This window comes from Trichomycterus rosablanca, chromosome 1 (genome assembly GCF_030014385.1).
Source record: "Trichomycterus rosablanca isolate fTriRos1 chromosome 1, fTriRos1.hap1, whole genome shotgun sequence".
Taxonomy (NCBI): domain Eukaryota; kingdom Metazoa; phylum Chordata; class Actinopteri; order Siluriformes; family Trichomycteridae; genus Trichomycterus; species Trichomycterus rosablanca.
This window is the reverse complement of record NC_085988.1, coordinates 51,206,790-51,230,926: the sequence shown is the minus strand read 5'-3', so window position 1 is coordinate 51,230,926 and position 24,137 is coordinate 51,206,790. Positions and strand designations below refer to the sequence as shown.

Sequence of the window (24,137 nt, the reverse complement as noted above, 5' to 3'; positions counted from 1 at the left end):
GCGAGATGGAGAAAGGGTCGAAAAAGCGTAAAGGAGGTGCAGAAAAAGCTGCAAACAGATGCAGAAAAGTGCAGGAAACTGGACAACCTGTTTGGTAGTGAGGAACTACAGCATAGCCAAAGAGCTTCGTTAGTAACGCCGTTTAAGAAGAGATTGTGGGCCCATCTCAAATATCGCCTATGCCCTACTTAAGGTACTTCCTAACAGTACAAAACATTTCTTTTAACAGTCACTGAATGATTAATAAGTAGTTATCTAAGCTACTGTTAGATACCAGGGGCTTTAAACCAGTCGTTTTAAGGACTATTTTTTGTTTGTGAAAGTTCTATTATGTCATGTTCAACATAGTGCACTACATAGGGCGGTGGATAGAATTTGAGATGGTACCATTAGTCAAGTCAAGTCAAGTCAACTTTATTTATATAGCGCTTTTTACAATAGACATTGTCTCAAAGCAACTTTACAAAATCCAGGACCAACAGATACAAAAAAACCCTGTTGAGCAAGCCGAGGGCGACTGTGGCAAGGAAAAACTCCCTGAAGATTACAGGAAGAAACCTTGAGAGGAACCAGACTCAGCAGGGCCCATCCTTCTTGGGTGGCCAGGAGGATACTTTAAATAAATACATGATTTACACAAAGCATACAAACACAGAATTAAATGATCTAAAAGTTATAACTGGTAATAAAAAGATAAATAATAATAGAGTTGTTCTTCGCTGTAGTCTTCAATAATGTCTGTAGTGATTTCTTGTCATTCTTGGTGCAATTACTCCAGACCTGTCACATCCGGCAGGAGCAGCATAGTTGTCACGGCAGTCTCGACTTTAATCCTTAACCTCGGCGGGTAAACAGGTTTCCATCAGAACGCCTTTGGAGTAAAACAACAAAGAATGTAGTTAATAATGTACAATGCGAGTTGAGTAAAACAGTTTTACAGAGAGTTTTAGACTCCGGCAGCCCTAATTATTACAGCATAACTAAAAGGGAGAGCGAGCAGGTAACAAGGTCATGAAGGCTTTCACAGGACATCAGCGCCCACCTCTCCTACCCAAACCGGAGTGATCGGACAAGAGAGGCAGAACGACAGCAACCCAACATCCCTGATCACCACAAGTTTCTATGACCAAGAACCCCCAAGCTCTGCACCTTTGTCTATACTAATCAAAAGCCTGAGAAAATAAAAATGTTTTCAGTCTAGACTTAAACATTGAGACTGTGTCCGAATCCCGAATAGAGGCAGGAAGATTATTCCAGAGTTGTGGAGCTTTGTAAGAAAATGCTCTTCCACCAGCTGTGGTCTTTTTAATTTTAGGAACTATAAGTAACCCTGCATCTTGTGAACGAAGTGGACGCGCTGGGCTGTAGTGATTAATAAGTTCACTCAGATACTGTGGAGCCAGACCATGTAGCGCTTTATAGGTTAGTAAAAGTATTTTGTAATCAATGCGGAATTTAACTGGCAGCCAGTGTAGAGATGATAGAACAGGACTGATATGATCAAATTTTTTAGTTCTAGTTAGCACTCGAGCTGCTGCATTTTGAACTAACTGGAGTTTGTTTATGGATCTACCAGAGCATCCAGTTAGAAGAGCATTACAATAATCTAACCGAGAAGTTATAAACGCATGGATCAGTTTTTCAGCGTCATTAACAGATAGTATATTTCTTATTTTAGAGATATTACGCAAATGATAGAAAGCAACTCTAGTAATATTATTAATGTGTGTATCAAAGGAGAGATCTAAATCTATTGTGACACCCAAGTTTTTTACATCTGAGCTGGGAGTAACAGAGAAAGTGTTTAGGTTTAGCACCAGGTTAGACAACTTGTCGCTTGCAGCTTTAGAGCCAACAAGTAAAACCTCAGTTTTATCTGAATTAAGTAAAAGAAAATTACACGACATCCAGTTTTTTATGTCGTTTACACAATCTTCTATCTTACTGATTGTGTCAGTATCATTTGGTTTGGCTGATATATACAGCTGTGTGTCATCTGCATAGCAGTGAAATTTTATGCCATGATTATGAATAATTTCACCTAGTGGAAGCATATAGAGTGTAAATAATAGCGGTCCAAGTACCGACCCCTGTGGAACACCACACTTTACTTTTGTAGTTTCCGAGCATTTATTATTTACATAAACAAATTGCGAGCGGTCAGTCAGATATGATTGAAACCAAGAGAGTGCGAGTCCTTTATCATCTACTGTATTTTCTAGCCTCTCCAGTAAAATGTTATGATCGACCGTATCAAACGCTGCGCTAAGATCTAATAGAACAAGAAAAGAGACACATCCATTATCAGAAGACATTAACAACTCGTTAACTACTCTAATTAATGCGGTTTCGGTACTATGATTGGGTCTAAATCCTGATTGAAATTTTTCATGAATACAATTTTCATTCAAATAAGAGCATAACTGTTTGGAAACTACTTTTTCTAATATTTTAGAGACAAAAGGAAGGTTTGAAATTGGCCTATAATTAGCTAGTACATGTGGATCAAGATTAGGTTTTTTAATCAGGGGTTTAATAACGGCACTTTTAAACAATTTAGGTACGTACCCAAGGCTAAGGGATGCATTGATTAATGTAAGCAGGGGCTCTACAATAGCTGGGAGTAAATCTTTAAGTAAACGAGTTGGAACAGGATCGAGTATACACGATGATGACTTCGATGATTTAATCAACATAGTTAGTTCATTTTGGGAGATTGGATTAAAGGAATTTAGTTGGATTAACTCGTTACTATTATCACCAATGCTGCTCGGAGTGAGTCCATACTTAACATTGGCAAGTGACACACTTTGACTCTGAAGTCGTATTTTTTCTATCTTGTCATTAAAGAATTTTAAAAAATCATCACTGGTACAGTCAGGCGGTATATTAGATTCAGTTTCATTGACGTTTTTAGTTAATTTGGACACTGTCTCGAAAAGGAATCTGGGATTGTTTTTATTTTTCTCTATTAGGGATGAATAATATAAAGATTTAGCTTTTATAAGTGCATGTTTATACTCAGTTAGAGCCTCTTTCCAAGCAATCTTATACACCTCCAGTGTAGTGTGATGCCACTTGCGTTCTAATTTCCGTGCTGCTTGTTTAAGTGCGCATGTGTGGTCATTGTACCAAGGAGCAAGTTTTTTCTCCCTAATCAGTTTAGTTTTGAGTGGGGCTACGTTATCTAAGGTTGTGCGCAGTACGGTTTCTAGGTTTTGAGTTGCCTGATCTAGTTCTTTAGGTTCTGATGCTGGTATATTTGGTAATTCTGGTAGGCAGTTTATGAACGCTGCTGCAGTTGCAGATGTAATAGTGCGCTTACATTTAAAACGATGTGGTTGCTGTATATTATTGGACAGGGACACTTCATATATTAGTAGGGAGTGATCAGAAATTAAGTCATTCTGTGGTACAATTTCCAGGTTGTCTATGTTTATACCATAAGTAAGTATTAAATCTAAGGTATGTTTACAGCGGTGAGTGGGTCCTGTTACATTTTGGGTGATGCCTAAGGATTCTAAAATAGAATCAAACGCAATTTTGAGTGGATTACACTTATCCTCATAATGAATATTAAAGTCACCAACAATTAAAGCTTTCTTAGTTGATAAGACTAGTCTAGAAAGAAAATCGGCAAATTCGTTAAGAAATTCTGAGTAAGGACCAGGAGGTCGATAAACAGTAACCAGTTTAAACATACTATTTTTATCAGATGAACATTTATTGGATATGTCAGAGATAAGAACTTCAAACGAGTTTGTTATGGGAGTTGATTTTACAGTGAGACCTATCATAAATTGTGGCTATTCCTCCACCACGACCGCTAAGACGTGGCTTATGTTCATAACTGTAACCCGGAGGAGATGCTTCATTTAAACCTAGATACTCATCAGGTCTTGTCCAGGTCTCGGATAAACAAAGTGCACTAAGACTATTATCTGTAATTATTTCATTTACAATTACTGTTTTGCATGCAAGTGACCTGATGTTTAGAAGTCCTAACTTTAATTTAGCCTTACTAGGGTTTTCATGATGCTCATTTAGATTAATTTTAATTAAGTTATTATGACATACTTTTTGATTTTGTTTTGGCTTACACCTGCCACGGTAAACAGACACAGTCTCAATGGTTTGTGACCTAAGGATTCCGGGTGATGTCCGATGGCGACTCGCAGACAGTCGGTTAGGCCTGTTTGTCTGCTGCCTGGTCTTGGCTCTGGATAGTCATTTAACACTATCTGCCACTACACTAACGCGGTGGTAAAGCCTGTCACCTATGCTGCAAGAAATGCGAGCAGCACCCTCCCACGTGGGGTGGACACCATCCCGCTTCAAAAGACCAGGCCTTCCCTCAAAGGTGGACCAGTTATCTACAAAATCAATGCAGTTTTCTGAGCACCATTTAGACATCCAGCGGTTCAGCGACAACAACCTGCTGTAGCAGGTAAGCAGATTCGGCAGGTAACCCCCTGCCGAATCGGTAAGGGGCCAGAGCACACTACTGCCTCAGACATCGACCTAGCTAACTCACACACCTCTTTAACATTACTCTTAGTAACCTCAGACTGCCGTAAACGAACATCATTAGTGCCGACGTGGATAACAATCTTCGAAAATCTATGATTAGCATTAGCCAGCACTTTCAGATTTGCTCTGATGTCAGGCGCCCTGGCCCCCGGAATACAAGTGACTATGGTTGCTGGTGTCTCTATGGGGGTTGCAATACGCACGTGTCGGAGCTGAGAATCTCCTATAACCAGAGCACTTACATTAACAGGCTTCTCAGCGGGTGGGTCACTGAGTGGGGAAAACCTGTTGGACACGTGCAACTGAGATGGTCGGTGCTTTGCCCTACGACTATGTCGCCGAGATGTCACCCAGTCGCCCCGCTGTGAGGACTCTAATGCCGGAGTCTGGGGTTCTGTACCTGAACTGCTGGCATTCGGGACTGCTACAGCTGAATCTAAGCCCTCACTAGTAGTAGTCTGTTCTAAAGCCCGAATGCGCCCTTCTAACACTGAGATCTTCTCCATCAGACTAACAACTAATCTACACTTATCACATATAAAGTTATCACTAAACACGGAGAAGGAATAACTGAACATGTTGCACTCGGAACATGGATATAAAGCTCCTGCTGGGGCCATAATAACAGTACTTAGCTTTAGAAGATGAGTTGAAGTTGATGTTTATGTTGGTTTCACCGGCGCTTCTGCTGGTAGTCACAGAAAACCGGCTTTAATTCCGGACGAAACAGGCGATGATGAGCTGGAATACAAAAACCAACAACCAAACAACACAAACGCGCTTCGTTCGGATAAACCGGCTGTAATTCTAAAGGAAAACGGTGTTTATGCGCTCATGTACAAAACAAATAAACAAAACGCGGTTCCTACAGACAGAAAACGGCTTTAACTCTCCACAAAGTAAATATGTTTAAGCGCTAAAATACAAAAACAAACAAACACAAACGTGCTTCGTGCGGACAGAAAGCGGTTTTAATTCTGGATGAATAATATGTTTATGCGCTGAATTACAAAACAAACTAAAACCGGCTTCGTTCGGATGCCGGTAGCAGAAGTTTTCACAAGCACGAATTTACGTTAGTAAACAAGCGTAAACACAAGCGCTTTTTTACGATAGACAAAATAACACTCTATGTCAACTATGCGCGAAAGATTAACGTTTAAAACATACGTATATAAAAAGTTATTTAGCTAATGGCTACAAACAAACAAACAACTAGGCTACAGTCTCAACGTGCGTACCACCGGAATTAGTCTCTGCAAGTAAACACTATCTTGAAATTTTAGAGTGATTATGTGCATAGCTCACATGGTTAATTTCACTTGTGAACATATTAAAGCAGACCTGGGCATTGTACGGCCCAACATCCCCAACCTAAAAATAACATTATTGGTCCGGCCCTCCACAACAGTCCCAGTTGCTTATGTGGCCCCTTCGAAAATTTAATTGCCCACCCCTGTATTAAAGTATTTACACATGCTATTTATTTCTTTGCTCATCGGAGCAATGCGCTAATTTGGAACAATCGTGAATCACGTGTGAATAAAAGTGCGAAAAAAGCTTATTTACCAGTGTTAAAGGTTTAAATACATCCAATAGAATAAGAAAACTATACATCCAGTAGTTAAGAAACTAAATTTTAAGAAATATTGTAGAATTTGTATTCTATATGTAAATATATACATATAGAAGGGTATGATATGTGTATATGTACAGTGTATCACAAAAGTGAGTACACCCCTCACATTTCTGCAAATATTTCATTATATCTTTTCATGGGACAACACTATAGACATGAAACTTGGATATAACTTAGAGTAGTCAGTGTACAGCTTGTATAGCAGTGTAGATTTACTGTCTTCTGAAAATAACTCAACACACAGCCATTTTGTGCCCAAATGTGTCGTTGTCCCTCCCTGGTGTCATGTGTCAAGGTCCCAGGTGTAAATGGGGAGCAGGGCTGTTAAATTTGGTGTTTTGGGTACAATTCTCTCATACTGGCCACTGGATATTCAACATGGCACCTCATGGCAAAGAACTCTCTGAGGATGTGAGAAATAGAATTGTTGCTCTCCACAAAGATGGCCTGGGCTATAAGAAGATTGCTAACACCCTGAAACTGAGCTACAGCATGGTGGCCAAGGTCATACAGCGGTTTTCCAGGACAGGTTCCACTCGGAACAGGCTTCGCCAGGGTCGACCAAAGAAGTTGAGTCCACGTGTTCGGCGTCATATCCAGAGGTTGGCTTTAAAAAATAGACACATGAGTGCTGCCAGCATTGCTGCAGAGGTTGAAGACGTGGGAGGTCAGCCTGTCAGTGCTCAGACCATACGCCGCACACTGCATCAACTCGGTCTGCATGGTCGTCATCCCAGAAGGAAGCTGACGCACAAGAAAGCCCGCAAACAGTTTGCTGAAGACAAGCAGTCCAAGAACATGGATTACTGGAATGCCCTGTGGTCTGACGAGACCAAGATAAACTTGTTTGGCTCAGATGGTGTCCAGCATGTGTGGCGGCGCCCTGGTGAAGAAGTACCAAGACAACTGTATCTTGCCTACAGTCAAGCATGGTGGTGGTAGCATCATGGTCTTGGGCTGCATGAGTGTTGCTGGCACTGGGGAGCTGCAGTTCATTGAGGGAAACATGAATTCCAACATGTACTGTGACATTCTGAAACAGAGCATGATCCCCTCCCTTCGAAAACTGGGCCTCATGGCAGTTTTCCAACAGGATAACGACCCCAAACACAACCTCCAAGATGACAACTGCCTTGCTGAGGAAGCTGAAGGTAAAGGTGATGGACTAAACCCAATTGAGCACCTGTGGCGCATCCTCAAGTGGAAGGTGGAGGAGTTCAAGGTGTCTAACATCCACCAGCTCCGTGATGTCATCATGGAGGAGTGGAAGAGGATTCCAGTAGCAACCTGTGCAGCTCTGGTGAATTCCATGCCCAGGAGGGTTAAGGCAGTGCTGGATAATAATGGTGATCACACAAAATATTGACACTTTGGGCACAATTTGGACATGTTCACTGTGGGGTGTACTCACTTATGTTGCCAGCCATTTAGACATTAATGGCTGTGTGTTGAGTTATTTTCAGAAGACAGTAAATCTACACTGCTATACAAGTTGTACACTGACTACTCTAAGTTATATCCAAGTTTTATTTCTATAGTGTTGTCCCATGAAAAGATATAATAAAATATTTGCAGAAATGTGAGGGGTGTACTCACTTTTGTGATACACTGTATCTGTATGAAGGGTATGATAAGGGTATGATATATAGGGGGTGATATGTGTGGCACGACTTGCTTGTAGTGGGCTGGTCAAGAAAAAAGTCCAGGGCTGGATTTTGTTCCCAGTCCAGCCCTGGTTCTGATACATTCTGACAGAATTAGTGTTTATTTTTTGTGATGCATTTGCGTTTTGACATTAAACAAATCAGCAAAATCTCACAATCACATTTATGCTGTCGGTTTTACTTCAAATAAATGAGCATAAAAAATCACAATATTTGATAAAGCTTTGCTATCACTGCAAAATGAAAGCGCACGGTAAACAGAACCGCGACCCAGATCAATCACACAGCAGCAACAAATCATAACCTCTGCATACCTGATTCGTGTGTTAATCCATCAGGGATATAATCCACTTTTTTGGCGACCATGATTGTTTCCAGAATATATAAAATTCATACTCAATTGTTTTTATTCACTAATGATAACCGTCTTAGATCGTTTATTCTCTCGGCTTTCGCGGTAAAAAGCTGCTTCGTTCACTTAGCTGTCACTTATCCAACTACCAATGAACAGAGAGATTAAAATTCCGCCCAGTATCTGAATTCGGAAGCTCTGATTGGTTTATAGAACTGTTTATCAAGGCATGACCTCAGAATCTCTTGACAAATAAACCGATTCATTAAGTTGTATGAGCACGACACCGTAATGAAATGAAAGAGTGAACAAAACGAATGAATCTTTACCGTAGATAAGAGCTCAGCTCCCTGATTCGATTCCAATGAATAATCCATTTGAAAATGTATTATCATCTTTGACTCTGAAAAGTCATCTTTGACTCGTTGATTCAGTGATTCAGTTTACAAGCGGAGAATTTTGTAAATTCTTAACGGGCCGGATCAAACACCCTAACGGGCCGTAGTTTGCCCACCACTGTTCTATAGGTACACTTGCACAAAGTCAGGGATTTTGTAGGATTATAGTCAGGTGTATGATTAATCCGTTATACCAAACAGGTGATAATACATATTTTCATATGTAGGTTGAAACACACTTATTAACTGAAACAGCAACAGCTGTAGGAAGGTGTCTGATCTGCTGATGCTCTGAAAACAATGAAACAGTTATATTAACAACCATTTATTTTAAAACCACCTCCTTGTTTCTACACTCACTGTCCATTTTATCAGCTCCACCATATAGAAGCATTCTGAAGTTCTACAATTACTGACTGTAGTCCTATTTTTCTACATACCTTTTTAGCCTGCTTTCACCCTGTTCTTCAATGGTCAGTAACCCCACAGGACCACCACAGAGCAGGTATTATTTAGGTGCTGGATGATTCTCAGCACTGCAGTAACACTGACATGGTGGTGGTGTGTTAGTGTGTTTTGTGCTGGTATGAGTGGATCAGACACAGCAGCACTGCTGGAGTTTTTTAAATACCGTGTCCACTCACTGTCCACTCTATTAGACACTCCTACCTAGTTGGTCCATCTTGTAGATGTGAAGTCAGAGACGATCGCTCATCTATTGCTGCTGTTTGAGTTGGTCATCTTCTAGACCCTCATCAGTGGTCACAATACGCTGCCCACGGGACGCTGTTGGCTGGATATTTTTGGTTGGTGGACTTTTCTCAGTCCAGCAGGGACAGTGAGGTGTTTAAAAAGTCCAGCAGTGCTGCTGTGTCTTATCCACTCATACCAGCACAACACACACTAACACACCACCACCATGTCAGTGTCACTGCAGTGCTGAGAATGATCCAGCACCCAAATAATAGTAACAGTACTCTGTAGTGGTCCTGGGAGAGTCCTGACCATTGAAGAACAGCATGAAAGGGGGCTAACAAAGCATGCAGAGAAACAGATGGACTACAGTCAGTAATTGTAGAACTACAGAGTGCTTCTATATGGAGTTGATATAAGTGGAGCTGATAAAATGGACAATGTGTGTAGAAACAAGTAGGTGGGTTTAATGTTACGGCTGATCGGTGTGTGTGTGTATATACAGTATATACAGTGTATTTATTCTTCCCTCAAAATAACTCAATATACAGCCATTAATGTCTAAACCACCGGCAACAAAAGTGAGTACACCCCTAAGAGACTACACCCCTAAATGTCCAAATTGAGCACTGCTTGTCATTTTCCCTCCAAAATGTCATGTGATTTGTTAGTGTTACTAGGTCTCAGGTGTGCATAGGGAGCAGGTGTGTTCAATTTAGTAGTACAGCTCTCACACTCTCTCATACTGGTCACTGAAAGTTCCAACATGGCACCTCATGGCAAAGAACTCTCTGAGGATCTTAAAAGACGAATTGTTGCGCTACATGAAGATGGCCAAGGCTACAAGAAGATTGCCAACACCCTGAAATTGAGCTGCAGCACAGTGGCCAAGATCATCCAGCGTTTTAAAAGAGCAGGGTCCACTCAGAACAGACCTCGCGTTGGTCGTCCAAAGAAGCTGAGTGCACGTGCTCAGCGTCACATCCAACTGCTGTCTTTGAAAGATAGGCGCAGGAGTGCTGTCAGCATTGCTGCAGAGATTGAAAAGGTGGGGGGTCAGCCTGTCAGTGCTCAGACCATACGCCGCACACTACATCAAATTGGTCTGCATGGCTGTCACCCCAGAAGGAAGCCTCTTCTGAAGTCTCTACACAAGAAAGCCCGCAAACAGTTTGCTGAAGACATGTCAACAAAGGACATGGATTACTGGAACCATGTCCTATGGTCTGATGAGACCAAGATTAATTTGTTTGGTTCAGATGGTCTCAAGCATGTGTGGTGGCAATCAGGTGAAGAGTACAAAGATAAGTGTGTCATGCCTACAGTCAAGCATGGTGGTGGGAATGCCATGGTCTGGGGCTGCATGAGTGCAGCAGGTGTTGGGGAGTTAAACTTCATTGAGGGACACATGAACTCCAATATGTACTGTGAAATACTGAAGCAGAGCATGATCCCCTCCCTCCGGAAACTGGGTCGCAGGGCAGTGTTCCAGCATGATAATGACCCCAAACACACCTCTAAGACGACCACTGCTTTATTGAAGAGGCTGAGGGTAAAGGTGATGGACTGGCCAAGCATGTCTCCAGACCTAAACCCAATAGAACATCTTTGGGGCATCCTCAAGCGGAAGGTGGAGGAGCGCAAAGTCTCGAATATCCGCCAGCTCCGTGATGTCGTCATGGAGGAGTGGAAAAGCATTCCAGTGGCAACCTGTGAAGCTCTGGTAAACTCCATGCCCAGGAGAGTTAAGGCAGTTCTGGGAAATAATGGTGGCCACACAAAATATTGACACTTCAGGAACTTTCACTAAGGGGTGTACTCACTTTTGTTGCCGGTGGTTTAGACATTAATGGCTGTATATTGAGTTATTTTGAGGGAAGAATAAATTTACACTGTTATATAAGCTGCACACAGACGACTTTTCATTGTGTCAAAGTGTCATTTTGTCAGTGTTGTCCCATGAAAAGATATACTTAAATATCTGCAGAAATGTGAGGGGTGTACTCACTTTTGTGATACACTGTATATATATATATATATAATTATTATTATTATTATTATTATTATTATTAGAATCAGTGCATAGAGCTTTGCTTGGAAAAATTGTTAAAGCAAATAATTTGTGTATGCCAGTATTGCACATTATCATGTTTATTCAAATTTATTCAAATTGCACTCAAACTGTAAAGAAAAAAAAACGTAGCATGATGATATAACAATACAAATAACAATGACCAAATGAAAATCCAAAAATCAAAGATTAAAACTACAGTCCAGGTAATATATACAAAAATTACCATAGAAAATGCAAGATACAAGCCTCAGACTTTGAGAATGCATGGCCCCTTGTGGAAATATGTAGTAATTCATTACTTTCCGTCATTGCTGTCAAAAAGTAAATGCATATTTGTTGCATTTTAATGATTTTACATTTTACATTTAAACAGAAATTTAAAAAAGCCAATTTCAATAGTAATAACATTTTTATTTTCACCACTGTTAGCAGTACATAATATACATATAATAAGCAAAACAAACATCAGTAAAACATCAGTAAAATAGTGTCAAATAAAATAAGTAACAATTAAAATGAGTAAGCAAGCTTTGAAAAATTAGTTTTTAGTTTTTAAAGTTGAAAGTTTTTAGAGCAGTTTTAAATTCTTTAATTGAATCCAGTAGTAAATGTGAGGGGTAAATGAATTACAAAGTTTAGAAGCAGCATAGGAGAAAGCCCTGACACCCATGGGGCTAAGGTTAATGTAGGGAAGCATGACTAAACCTGCTGATGAGGACCGTGGAGAGCGAGAATAAGTTTCGGTCTGAAAAATATCTGTAAGGTTGGCAGGAGAAAGGTTATAAACAGTTAGTAATAAGATTTTGAAATTAATCTGTTATGACACAGGGAGCCAGTGTAATTGAATCAGGTGTGACATGGTCGGTAGATTCAGAATGTATAATGATTTGTGCTGCAGAATTCGGAATGAGTTGAAGTCAGGAATTAAGTTTGTTATGGATGCCTAACAGGATTACATTGCATTTACTAGGACTTCAATGGAGTGTTGTGTTAAAACACGACATAGCAGGGAGATATTGCGCAAGTGAGAAAAAAGCAATCTAGAAGACATTGTTTATTGGAAAAAGAGAGAGTACTGTCTAAAATAACTTCAAGGCTTCTAACCTTTGTGGAGACAGGTTTGATAGCTCAAGCAATGGTGAGGGAAAAGATGTTGGTTTTCGAATATGTAGATTTAGAACCCATGAGGAGTAGCTTAGTCCAACTGCTGTTGAGTAATTGCTTGGTTAGTTGTGAACTTGTTCTTGTATTTTGGACCGTTATCTTACTGGATAACTAAATAACACCTCATCTTCCATCTACTGACAGATGATTTTTTATTTATCCTAAGAACTGTTTTATAAAGTGTAGAAATCTTTCTTTTTGCCAAAAGTTCAGGTACTGACAAAAAGAACCATTGCACTACCACTACTTTCTTTGATAGCTGATTTAATGTGCAATTTATAAAATGCTGTTTTGCTTTTTGCCAGACACATTGAGACTCTTTTCATCCAAAACATTCAGATATTGATATTGAAACAAGGGGTTGATTATGTTGGCCACTTAGAAACCTTTCAGAGGCACACTGATCTCTGCTGATATAATACATTATACCCAAGTTTCAAACATGGTAGCATTATTATTATTATTATTATAAAATACTGTTTTGCTTTTTGCCAGACATATCAATCAGATATTGATTTATGGATCCTTAGAAGATTATCCTTCATCCTTAAAGGTTTGGAAAAACATTTAAAGGCTTTTTTGCAATCTACTTGTTTTTAGCACAGTTAATTTTATCAATGATTTAAAAACAACTGGCCCAATGAGACTATACAATAATACAACCATGGAATTTTAAATGCTAGAATACAAAAGATTACATATTCCCAAAAGAGCACCCAATTATCATTTGAACCCACTTACATCTTCATGGAATTAAGAGTACCCAGTTCATCTAATAACATGTTTTTGGAAGATGGGAGAAAATTGCAGTACCTGAAAGAAACCCACAAAGACAAAGGAGAGCATGTAAACCATACATGAATTTACCCACCCAGAATTTAAGTGCCATATCCTGGAGAATAATGTTAATGTCAGCACTTTTTATATAAAACAGAAAAGCTACATGATCTATGGTTGTGTGGCCCTAAAATGTGGAATTATAAGGTTATGAATGCTACCTACTTGCTCCCAGAAGAAAAATAAGAACCAGGAGAACATTATGTGTATCTCCAGGTGTAAAACAAGGGGATGATTATGTTGGCCACTTAGAAACCTTTCAGGGGCACACTGTTCTCTGCTGATATAATACATTACACCCAAGTTTCAAACATCAACACATTGTTCTATATGCTTTGTACTAACGCATGTGTGTGTGTTTTTTTAGGTGCGACCCATAGGCTACGATGGCAACAACCCCACATCAGTGGCTGAATGGCTGGAGTCTCTGGAACTTGGAGACTACACAAAGTCATTTCTTATCAATGGTTATACCTCTATGGAACTTGTCAAGAAGATCTGGGAGATAGAGCTCATCAATGTAAGTTCCAAATTGTCATTTGTTAACCATTTATGGTTTACTCTATTTTCATGACATAATATATTGAGCTGCCATAAGGCTGAATTATTTAATATAGAAGGTTGTGTTTGAGATAAACTTGCTATTGTGATGTTATCATTTTATAGCAAATGTGTATACCCCCACTTAACCCATTTACCTCTCACATGTACACAAAATGTTTTACAATTATCATGTGTCCTCTCATATTCCCTGCCTTAGCTTACATGTTTTTACACTCACCACTCTTATCTCTTATTCATACAAAATCCTTTATTACCTCACATTCACACATAAAAAAAAATGCTTCAGAAATGTGTTAACATTGATACTTTAATACAAATCTAAGTTAACATTTATTCATTCATTCATTCATTCATTGTCCTTTTAACCACTGCTTTATCCGGGTCAGGGTCGAGGTGGGTCACAGTTAACTATTTTTCTTACTGATATCCAAACAAATCTCTAATTTAAAGTAAGCATACAATGTAAAATTAACAAATTAACACATGGAATAATAATATATGGTCAGTGTAAAGACTTTTAATGAAAATGTCTTATTATTAAGAATATTTTGTGAGGTCAGAGAGAGTTGAGTCAGGGAGCACATTTTAGTTTTTAGGTCCATACTGTGGCATAATGCTTAAAGAAATTATTTTGTGTCTTGATCAGGTCTCTTATCAGTATCAGAGTATAGGGCATGTTTCTGAGACCATCATGGGAATCCAATTAGAGTTTCTTTTATAGAATCATAGCAGAGTGCAATGCTATTGTTTACTAAACTTAGAATCACAAGAAAAATTACCTGATACTGAAAGAATTTTTATACAAGCAGTAGATGAAGAATGGAACGTAAGTGCTTATAGATGTCTTTGATGAGGTTAGGTGAAGCCCCGCACCTGCAAGAAAGGTGAACCCAGGTTTAGGAGGCTTAACCAAGGTAAAACAATACATGGCTCAAAGGCTAAAAGGCACTTAACAAAAACGACAATGGAAAAAAAGATGGCCAAAATAATGGAAACAAATTAACAAATGAAAGGCACAAAAACATACTTAGTCCGCAGTGGAAAGAGTGGATAGTAAAGTGGTAGCGAGAAACTGAGCCACACCACTGATCTCCATGGCAGTTGGGCTTGTTACAGGTTACACAAGGTCTTGGACAAGCCCTCAATTGTTTTTGCCAAGGTTTTTTTTAATAATGATTATGTGTGTAGGTAAGAGGTAGTAAACCCAATAAACTACAAAGTCATAATTTATTTGAAACTATATAATTAATTATATTTAACAAGTTTAAAAGAAAACACTGAGGTAGTCCCCTCCTCAGCAGTTGGAGCTATTACAACCCACTGCCACTAGAGGACAACAAAAAAATCTAAAATTAAAATATTTTTATTTATCATTAAAAAGCATTTCTCACATTTTAGACAGATATTATTTACATATGTCTGTGTGTGGCTGGTGTGTGAAGAAAAGGATAGCAGTAATCGACTTTGACCCCCTTAAGGCTTTGTTTCATGTAGCTTTATTGATACTGACTGTTTAATGTTGGAACTGTGCTCTTCTAATGATACAGCTGTGAATACGGCAATTATGAGCTTTCTAGCACATAACAGTGTATGTGTGTGTCTGTGTGTATTGCGGTTTATTACTCTAGCATGATTAACAAGCAGGTGATTATCTTACATTAAGATGTAATTTATAATGAAAGACCATTACTAAACGCTTTAGTAATGTTTTTATTTATTAAAGGTTTTTCTTTTTTAGTTCTGGTATAGGTCTTAAACCCATTACTTGTAAAAAAATATATTGTTGTTATTTTTTGTAAGGAAACTGGGTAACAATCACCAAAAGTGGTGAGCCATCAGCAAGGAAGCTGCTTGGTGTGACATCTAAACAAAAGAATGGAGCAAAAGAAACTTGGTGGTGGAACGAGGAAGTGCAGGAAAGTTTCAGAAAGGTTAAGAAAGAGGTTGGTGAAAAAGAACTGGGATCCAAACAGACAAAGAGATAAGGCCTAAGGCAAAGAGAGAAGTGGCCAAGGCTATAAAAAGGCATAGGGCAAGCTGTATAAGAAGTTGGACAGTGTAAGGTGAAGAGGACGATTGGCCAGACAGAGGAACTGAGCTGGAAAGAATATACAGCAGGTTAGAATGATAAAGAATGTGGATGGAAATATGCTGACAAATGAGGAGAGTGTACTGAGGAGGTAGAAAAAGTATTTTGAGGAGCTGTTGAGTAAAGGTGATGAAATATGAGAGAGAGAGAGAGAGAGAGAGAGAGAGAGAGAGAGAGAGAGAGAGAAGGTTGGATAATGTAAAGATAATGTGCCAGATAGTGCTTCATATTAACAAGGAAAAGGTGAAGGCAGCTTTAAGAAAATGAAGAGCAGAAAGGCAGTTGGCCCAGATGACATACCAATAGAGGTAGGACGATGGCAGTAGAGTTTTCAACTAGATTGTTTAACAGAATCTGTGAATGTGATAGGATGATGTGAGAACACTAAGGGTAATGTGCAGATCTGCAGCAACTACAAAGGTATAGTAGGTTTAGGTAAGTTGATCAGCCACAGCATGAATATCTGGAAATGAGTAGTGGAAGCTAGGTTGGGAAAAGAGGTGAGACTTTGTGAGAAGCAGTATAGTTTCATGCCAGCAAGTGCACCACAGATGTGATGTTTGCTTTGGGAATGTTGATAAACAAGTATAGGGAAGACCAGAATGAGTTGCACTGGGTTTTTGTTGATCTAGAGTAAGCTTATGATATAGTGCTGAGTGAGGAACTGTGGTATTGTATGAGAAAATCTGAAGTGGCAGAGAAATCTGTGAGGGTGGTGCATGATATGTATGAGGGCGGTGAGATGTGCAGTAGGAATGTTGGACAGACTAGGCATCAGAGAGAAGGGGAATGAAAGTTAGCAGGAGTAAAATGGAGTACAGAGCTTGAACAAAAGGTAGAGTGGTAAAAAGGTTAATGTGCAAGGAGCTGAGTGATCAATATTTATATATTTATTAGGATTTTAACACCATGTTTAAAACTTAATTTACATTAATGACAAGTCAGGTAGTTGGGTTACTCATGATTCATCAGTTCAAATTGAGGTCAAACACCATCACATGCAATTTTCTGTCTCCAATTTACCTAACTTACATGTTATTTGATTGTGGAAGAATTGTGGCTTTCCTAGAGTCACATGACTCAATGCAGTAAAACAATCTGGCCAGGAACCTAATCTATCAAAGAGCTTCGTCCAGCCCCTCTCCTTCCTAGACAAAGCCAATCATGTATGTATGCAGGTGCTCATCCAGTTGATAGCACCACCCCAAGTGTTCAAAAGTAAAGTATGCTTATATGACAATTAAAAAGTCTGCACTACCAGTCATCTGGGCGCCATCTAGCGGGCACAATTGTCAGTGCTTGCAGCAGACAAAATTAGCTACCGAGTCTGCTGGGTGGGAAAAGGCCGGACTAAGTGTAGGGTAGGGTCTTCAAACGCTGTGCAAGGGCCCTGGTTAGCAGACTGAGGTGAATGTGCAAAACTGAATGAGCCTCATGTGCAAATTCCCCGAAGAACAGGAGATAAAGAAGGGGTTGTGCACGTGTTGGAATGGGCTGGAACAGGCAAATATACCTTCTTCAAACGCAATTGGAATCCCCAGCAGCAGAAGACTAATTGTCTATGCTAAATAACTATATGATTATGTTTATATAATATATTGTGTGCAGTGGTAGCTCAGTGGTTAAGGTGCTGGACTAGTAATTAGAAGGTTGCTGGTTCAGTCCTCACCACTGCCACAAGTTGTTAGGACCCTGAGCAAGTCCCTTGACCCACAATTGCTTGAGTTGTTCCATTACAGTTGTATGTTGCTTTGGGTAAACCATCTATTAAATGCTGTAAATGTATTGTTGTATGGTTGTGTTGATCATTTGTAAATGCAGGGTGCATGTACTATTAAAAATACAAAATTTTGTTCTGTTAATTAAGCAGAAGCAGTTTGTAAAGTTTGCATTTAAAAATGTTCCTTTACAGGTCATGAACTGTAAAACAATTGCTTAAATGTTTATTCTTTAAAATTTTTAACTTTGGGGTGACGCAGTGGGAAAAATACACTTGCACACACCAGAGCTGACATCACAAACACCTATACAGACAATGATTAGCTTGTCCGAGGTAGAAATGCCTGATCAGAAATTCCTCCTTACTTCTGCAATTACAGCCTCTGCTGGCTGATCGATGTACAGACACAGAGACGGGGGATAATGGAGATCACTGTGTGACTCTCCTCGCACAATATAGATTTACATATGAACCCGCCTCGTGCAGGTTAAGAGAAATTACCTGCTACTGCATGAATATCGAAGTTAGTCACAGCCCTTCTTAATCAGAGAGGAGGTCAACAGCAGTAGAGGAAGCGAAATGTGATCAGGTAATTAGATATGACTAGATTGGGAGGGAAAATACATAAAAAGTTACTAAAATTAAAATGTTTGTTAAATAAAGTATACATTTATTGTCACTAAATGTATATCTGTATACTTTTTCCCTATTCTGAAAGGCATGCAGTTCCAATTTCATTTGGGCCCATTCATCATTTCTGAAAATCTCTGTAAACATATAGCTTTATTTATTAAAGATAATAACTTTAACACCCTGTTTTAATCCTGGTGTGAACCTGGTGTGAAGTATTACCTTTGAGGATAAATAACTTAATGATTAAAATCTCATTACAGTGTCATTGCAAAGCTTTATTAATGCATGTTAAGAAATTGCTGATCATTAGGATACATCCAGAGTGTTCTGTTTTCTCCCTGAGCCCAGCAGATATTTAATCACGTTCTTATGAGCAAAGAGTGCAATAAAATTCTTGCACATGACGCCATAATTCTGATCAGTTTACACTGGAAGGCACACATTTGCTAGACTGGGCACACACAAAAAATCACCTATGGCACAAAGCATAGGATTTTATTTGACAGACATACACTGATCAGCCATAACATTAAAACCACTGGTGGTGGTGTGTTAGTGTGTGTTGTGCTGGTATGAGTGGATCAGATTTTTTAAATACTGTGTCCACTCACTGTCCACTCTATTAGACACTCCTACTTAGTTGGTCCACCTTGTAGATGTAAAGTCAGAGATGATTGCTCATCTATTACTGCTGTTTGAGTTGGTCATCTTCTAGACCTTCATCAGTGGTCACAGGACGCTGCCCACAGGGTGCTGTTGGCTGAATGTTTTTGGTTGGTGGACTATTCTCAATCCAGCAGTGACAGTGAGGTGTATAAAAACTCCAGCAGGGCAGCTGTGTCTTATCCACTCATGCCAGCACAACACACACTAACACACCACCACCATGTCATTGTCACTGCAGTGCTGAGAATGATCCAACACCCAAATAATACCTGCTCTGTAGTGGTCCTGGGAGAGTCCTGACCATTGAAGAACAACATGAAAGGGGGCTAACAAAGCATGCAGAGAAACAAGGGGAACTACAGTCAGTAATTGTAGATCTACAAAGTGCTTCTATATGGTAAGTGGAGCTGATAAAATGGACAGTGAGTGTAGAAACAAGGAGGTGGTTTTTAATGTTATGGCCGATCGGTGTATATCACAAGTGCATTTAAACCCATAAGACTCTGTATGACTGAAGGAGTAATCTTTCTTTAAGCCAAAAATGTGTGAGGCCAGACGCATATGATGGGTGTAAAGCCAATCTCAAACTGTGTTGGACCTGTCAAACTGCTCGACCAGTCAAATCCATATACATTTAATACATGATGCATGTGCTTTTCCACACATGTCAAGGGCAGTGTTCTTTACACCACGCCATCTGATTGATTGCATTACATAGGAATAAGAAGGGTACATAGGTACAGGAAGGGGGGTTGTTGGGGCTACAGCCCCCTCCCCCCCCTCACACGCACATAATATATTGACATGAAACTCTCTGTATCAGGCTGCACACATCCGACCAGCCGAATGTTGATTGCTGTAATAACCACTGTGCCACCAGAGCATCTCTTTGCACTAATGTTTTTTTCGTTTTTTTTTTTTTACTTTCATCTATTATGTATGGATTAAGTATATGTTGAGGATGCATATTACTAAAACACTAGATTGGCCAATCAAGGGCATTCATGCTTAAAATAAGCCAAAGTTGCCTGATTTGTCTCGCATTCACAATCCACACGTTGCTGCACTGTTTACAGAGGCTCAGACAGCACAATGATTCAAACGATGTTATCACACCTAACAGTAATGCATCTACACTACAAACATTCTGCAGGAATTGGATATAACATTCCTTTTTAAATGCTTCATCACAGCAGAACGTCAAACAGCCGTAGGACACAAGAATACTGATCATACTGCTGCTAACACTGCTATCGTGCAATGAGGTTTTGATTATTCAGCACCTGTAACAGCAGCTATAGGCTGAAGTTCATAATTTTGTAGGTAACATTGCTGCCAAGCAGGTATTGTTTACTTGGGCAAAGCATTTTACAGTGCACCTATGTTACCACAGTACTAGGAAAATGCAACCAGGGACAGACAAATCTTTCAGCAACAGAACACAGCTATTCTTTTTAGTCCCGTGAGCTTGTGTGGCTCATCAACTCACAGCAAAGCTGTTTTCATTTTACAAAATCAGAACTTGATCTATGCAGCTTTACTGGTGCAGAAAAGTGAAATCCTATAATATTTATACATTAAAGTCACTGAGCTCTTCAGTATGATCTATTCTATGCTGTTTATTTTTACATTAACAAAAGTAAAGACATTAAATTGGTTTTATTACTACATTTGCAAAGTTTGCATTAAAAAGTTTCAGTGATGTTCAGTAAGCATCACAAGTTACAAAACTGGTTAAACAGCTTTATATTCATAAGAAATATCACCTGTTGTAATATTCCTTAACTGTAATTGTAACTGTAACTGTCATTTTTATTAATTTATATGGAACACTGCTTTCACTTAGCAGTGAATGGTTGTTCAACAGACATTGTATAATATATAAGGTGTATGCTCATGATTTAATGGGTAACTATGACTGCAGATTGCATTATTCATTTATTCATTCACTGTCTCTTTTACCACTATTTTCTCTTGATCTGGATTGCAGTGGGTCTGATTCATTGGGCAAAAAGACACAAAACACCCTAGACAGGTCGCCAGTTCATCACAGGGCAGACACACTCACACACTTAGGTGGGTCCAATTGGCCTGACTGAATGTCTTTGGTCTTTGGAAAACCGGAGCACCTGAGGGGAACCCGCACACAAGTAAGACCCTGGCAGCTCAGGCGGGAATTGAAACCAGGCTGTGGTTTTGCTGTGAGGTAATGGCACTACCCACCGTACCACCGTGCTGCCAGTTTCACATTGAGAAAGGTTCAATCTTTATAACTGCAATAAAGTAGGTAGTGGATTAAATGCCACATCTGGTTAAAACTGTGACGTTTTAAAATGCAGTTACTGTTGAATTAATATACAATTTCCTTATGCTCAGTGAGCCATGGCCTTTTCTAACAAAATCTGTCCAGTAGATGGCTCTAGCGCACCTCGATTTAATCAGTCCTTACCTTAACGCAGAGCATCTAAGATTGATAACTTCAGAGAGCAAAATAATTGGGGCATGCACTTTGATTTTATTACATTTGGGACAAGCGGCTTTAGAAAAAATTTTTGCACATGATAAAACTACAGCACTCAGAGCAGAATAAGCCATGTGAACAAAGGATTTATTTATTTCCTGCTTTAATACCAAGAGATTTGCTGTGGAAACATCAAAGTGTGGATGTTTTTTTTTTTTTTTTTTTTTAGCAAAGATTTACTGTTATTATCCACAACCGAGAACGTGTGTATACAATCAAAAGTACAAGCATTTATTATTACCTTTCAGCTTTTTAACTGGTTAATTAAATAGTGTGTCTAGCCTGGAATACTGATAGAGAGAAATAAGTTTTACTATGATCCTCTTGAACCTTAATCCTTAGAACACAGTAAATGATATCTAGTAAAATTAAATGTTAAGAGATATTGGCCAAGAATATGCAAATTTCCAAAAAAAAAAAAAAAAAAAGAGATTTGGGAGTGTATAAACAAATACTACAATTAAAATTATTTAAAATTCATATCTAACATACACCAATCAGGCATAACATTATGACCACCTTCCTACTATTGTGTTGGTCCCCCTTTTGCTACCAAAACAGCCCTGACCCTTTAAGGCATGGAGTCTGACACCTTTCTATCAGAACCAGCATTAATTTCTTCAGCAATTTGAGCACGGGCCAGCCTTTGCTCCCCACATGCATCAGTGAGTCTTGATCGCCCATGACTCTGTCGCCGGTTTACCACTGATCCGTCCTTGGACCACTTTTGATAGATACTGACTACTGCAGACCGGGAACCCCCCACAAGAGCTGCAGTTTTGGAGATGCTCTGACCCAGTCGTCTAGCCATCACAATTTGACCCTTGTCAAACTCGCTCAATTTATTTACACCCATTTTTCCTGCTTCTAACACATCAACTTTAAGGATTAAATGTTTACTTGCTGTCTAATATTTGTTTTTTTTTATCATTATTTAAGTGGAGTCTGTTTGGCTCCAGGGTCTGTGTGGCCCAAGGTCTGTGTGGCCTATTTTTATTATTATTAACTGATAGTCTGTGTGGCTCTGGGTCTGTGTGGCCCTCATTTTACTATATTTTCTTTTAGTTTTTCATGTTCTTAATTTTTTTTATCTCTCTTGTTTTAATTTCATGTTCTCTTAATTGTAACTAAATGTTTGCAAGAAGTCGGTTCTAGATCTCAGGAATGTTTTAATGCTTTTAATTTTTCCTTATGTAAAGCACTTTGAGTTGCCACTGTGTATGAAAGGTGCTATACAAATAAACTTGCCTTGCTTTGCCTTGCCTAATATATCCCACCCACTAACAGGTGCCGTGATGAAGAGATAATCAGTGTTATTCACTTCACCTGTCAGTGGTCATAATTTAATGCCTAGTCTATGTATAGTAAGGGAGATGTAAGTTATAATCTGGAGTCAATTTATTTATTTTATAATATCATAAAATATGTTATTTTAGTAGTTGTTTATTGGAACTGTTTGACAATTGTCTCATACAGTTTCTCACAAATTGGTGAACCGTAACATAATCTTTGCTTGCAAAGACTGAGCTATTTGTGGATTCTTCTTTTATACCCAGTCATAATAACTTGAATATTCTATACACGTTTCACTCTTATTTTACATATGTCTTACCTTTTCTGAGTGTATTGCAGAAATCAAATTCAAAATTTGAATATAGTTACAAAATACAAATGAAGTTGGTCTGTTGGACAGATTCCTGTTTTTACTGGGTTTTTTTTTACAAAATCTTTGTAAGCTTACCAGTTATTTTGCCAGCATTTTAGTGCTTGGTAACTATACTCCATCAGCTTCATGCCATGCACCTGCTAGATATAATTTGTTGATGGAAGATTATTTGTGAGGTGCTCATTAATATAATTATACACTAATGAACCACTAATCACATAGTGTGTAGCCTATTATTGCATTTCAATGACTGAGCAATGGCAAAGTTGAATCTGTCTGTATGTCTGTCTCTATCTATCTATCTATCTATCTATCTATCTATCTATCTATCTATCTATCTATCTATCTATCTATCTATCTATCTATCTATCTATCTATCTATCTATCCGTCTATCTATCCATCCATCCATCCATCCATCTATCTATCTAGAGTTAGAATTTTTAAGCTATGTACACCGACCAGGCATAACATAATGACCACGGACAGGTGAAGTGAATAACACTATCTCTTCATCATGGCACCTGTTAGTGGGTGGGATATATTAGACAGCAAGTGAACATTTTATCCTCAAAGTTGATGTGTTAGAAGCAGGAAAAATGGGCAAGCATAAGGATTTGAGTGAGTTTGACAATGGCCAATTTGTGATGGCTGGATGACTGGGTCAGAGCATCTCCAAAACTGCAGTACTTGTGGGGTGTTCCCACTTTGCAGTGGTCAGTATCAATCAAAAGTGTTCCAAGGAAGGAACAGTGGTAAACCAGCGACAGGGTCATGGCCGGCCAAGGCTCATTGATGCACGTGGGGAGCAAAGGCTGGCCCGTGTGGTCCGATCCAACAGACGAGCTACTGTAGCTCAGATTGCTGAAGAAGTTAATGCTGGTTCTGATAGAAAGGTGTCAGACTCCATGCCTCGACGGGTCAGGGCT

At 39.1% G+C, this 24,137-nt stretch overlaps 1 protein-coding gene and 1 pseudogene across 3 annotated transcripts in view; one reads left to right on the top strand and one right to left on the bottom strand.

The window, feature by feature from the left end:
• anks1b (ankyrin repeat and sterile alpha motif domain containing 1B) overlaps nt 1–24,137 on the top strand; it is a 215,732-nt gene that overhangs the window by 153,782 nt on the left and 37,813 nt on the right. For all 3 annotated transcript variants that reach the window (XM_062994177.1, XM_062994186.1, XM_062994195.1), the window contains one exon: nt 13,719–13,871. In XM_062994177.1, the coding sequence (XP_062850247.1) occupies nt 13,719–13,871 (153 nt within the window). The remainder of the gene's footprint in view (nt 1–13,718; nt 13,872–24,137) is intronic.
• Nucleotides 4,130–8,181, bottom strand: LOC134312336 (uncharacterized; annotated as a pseudogene).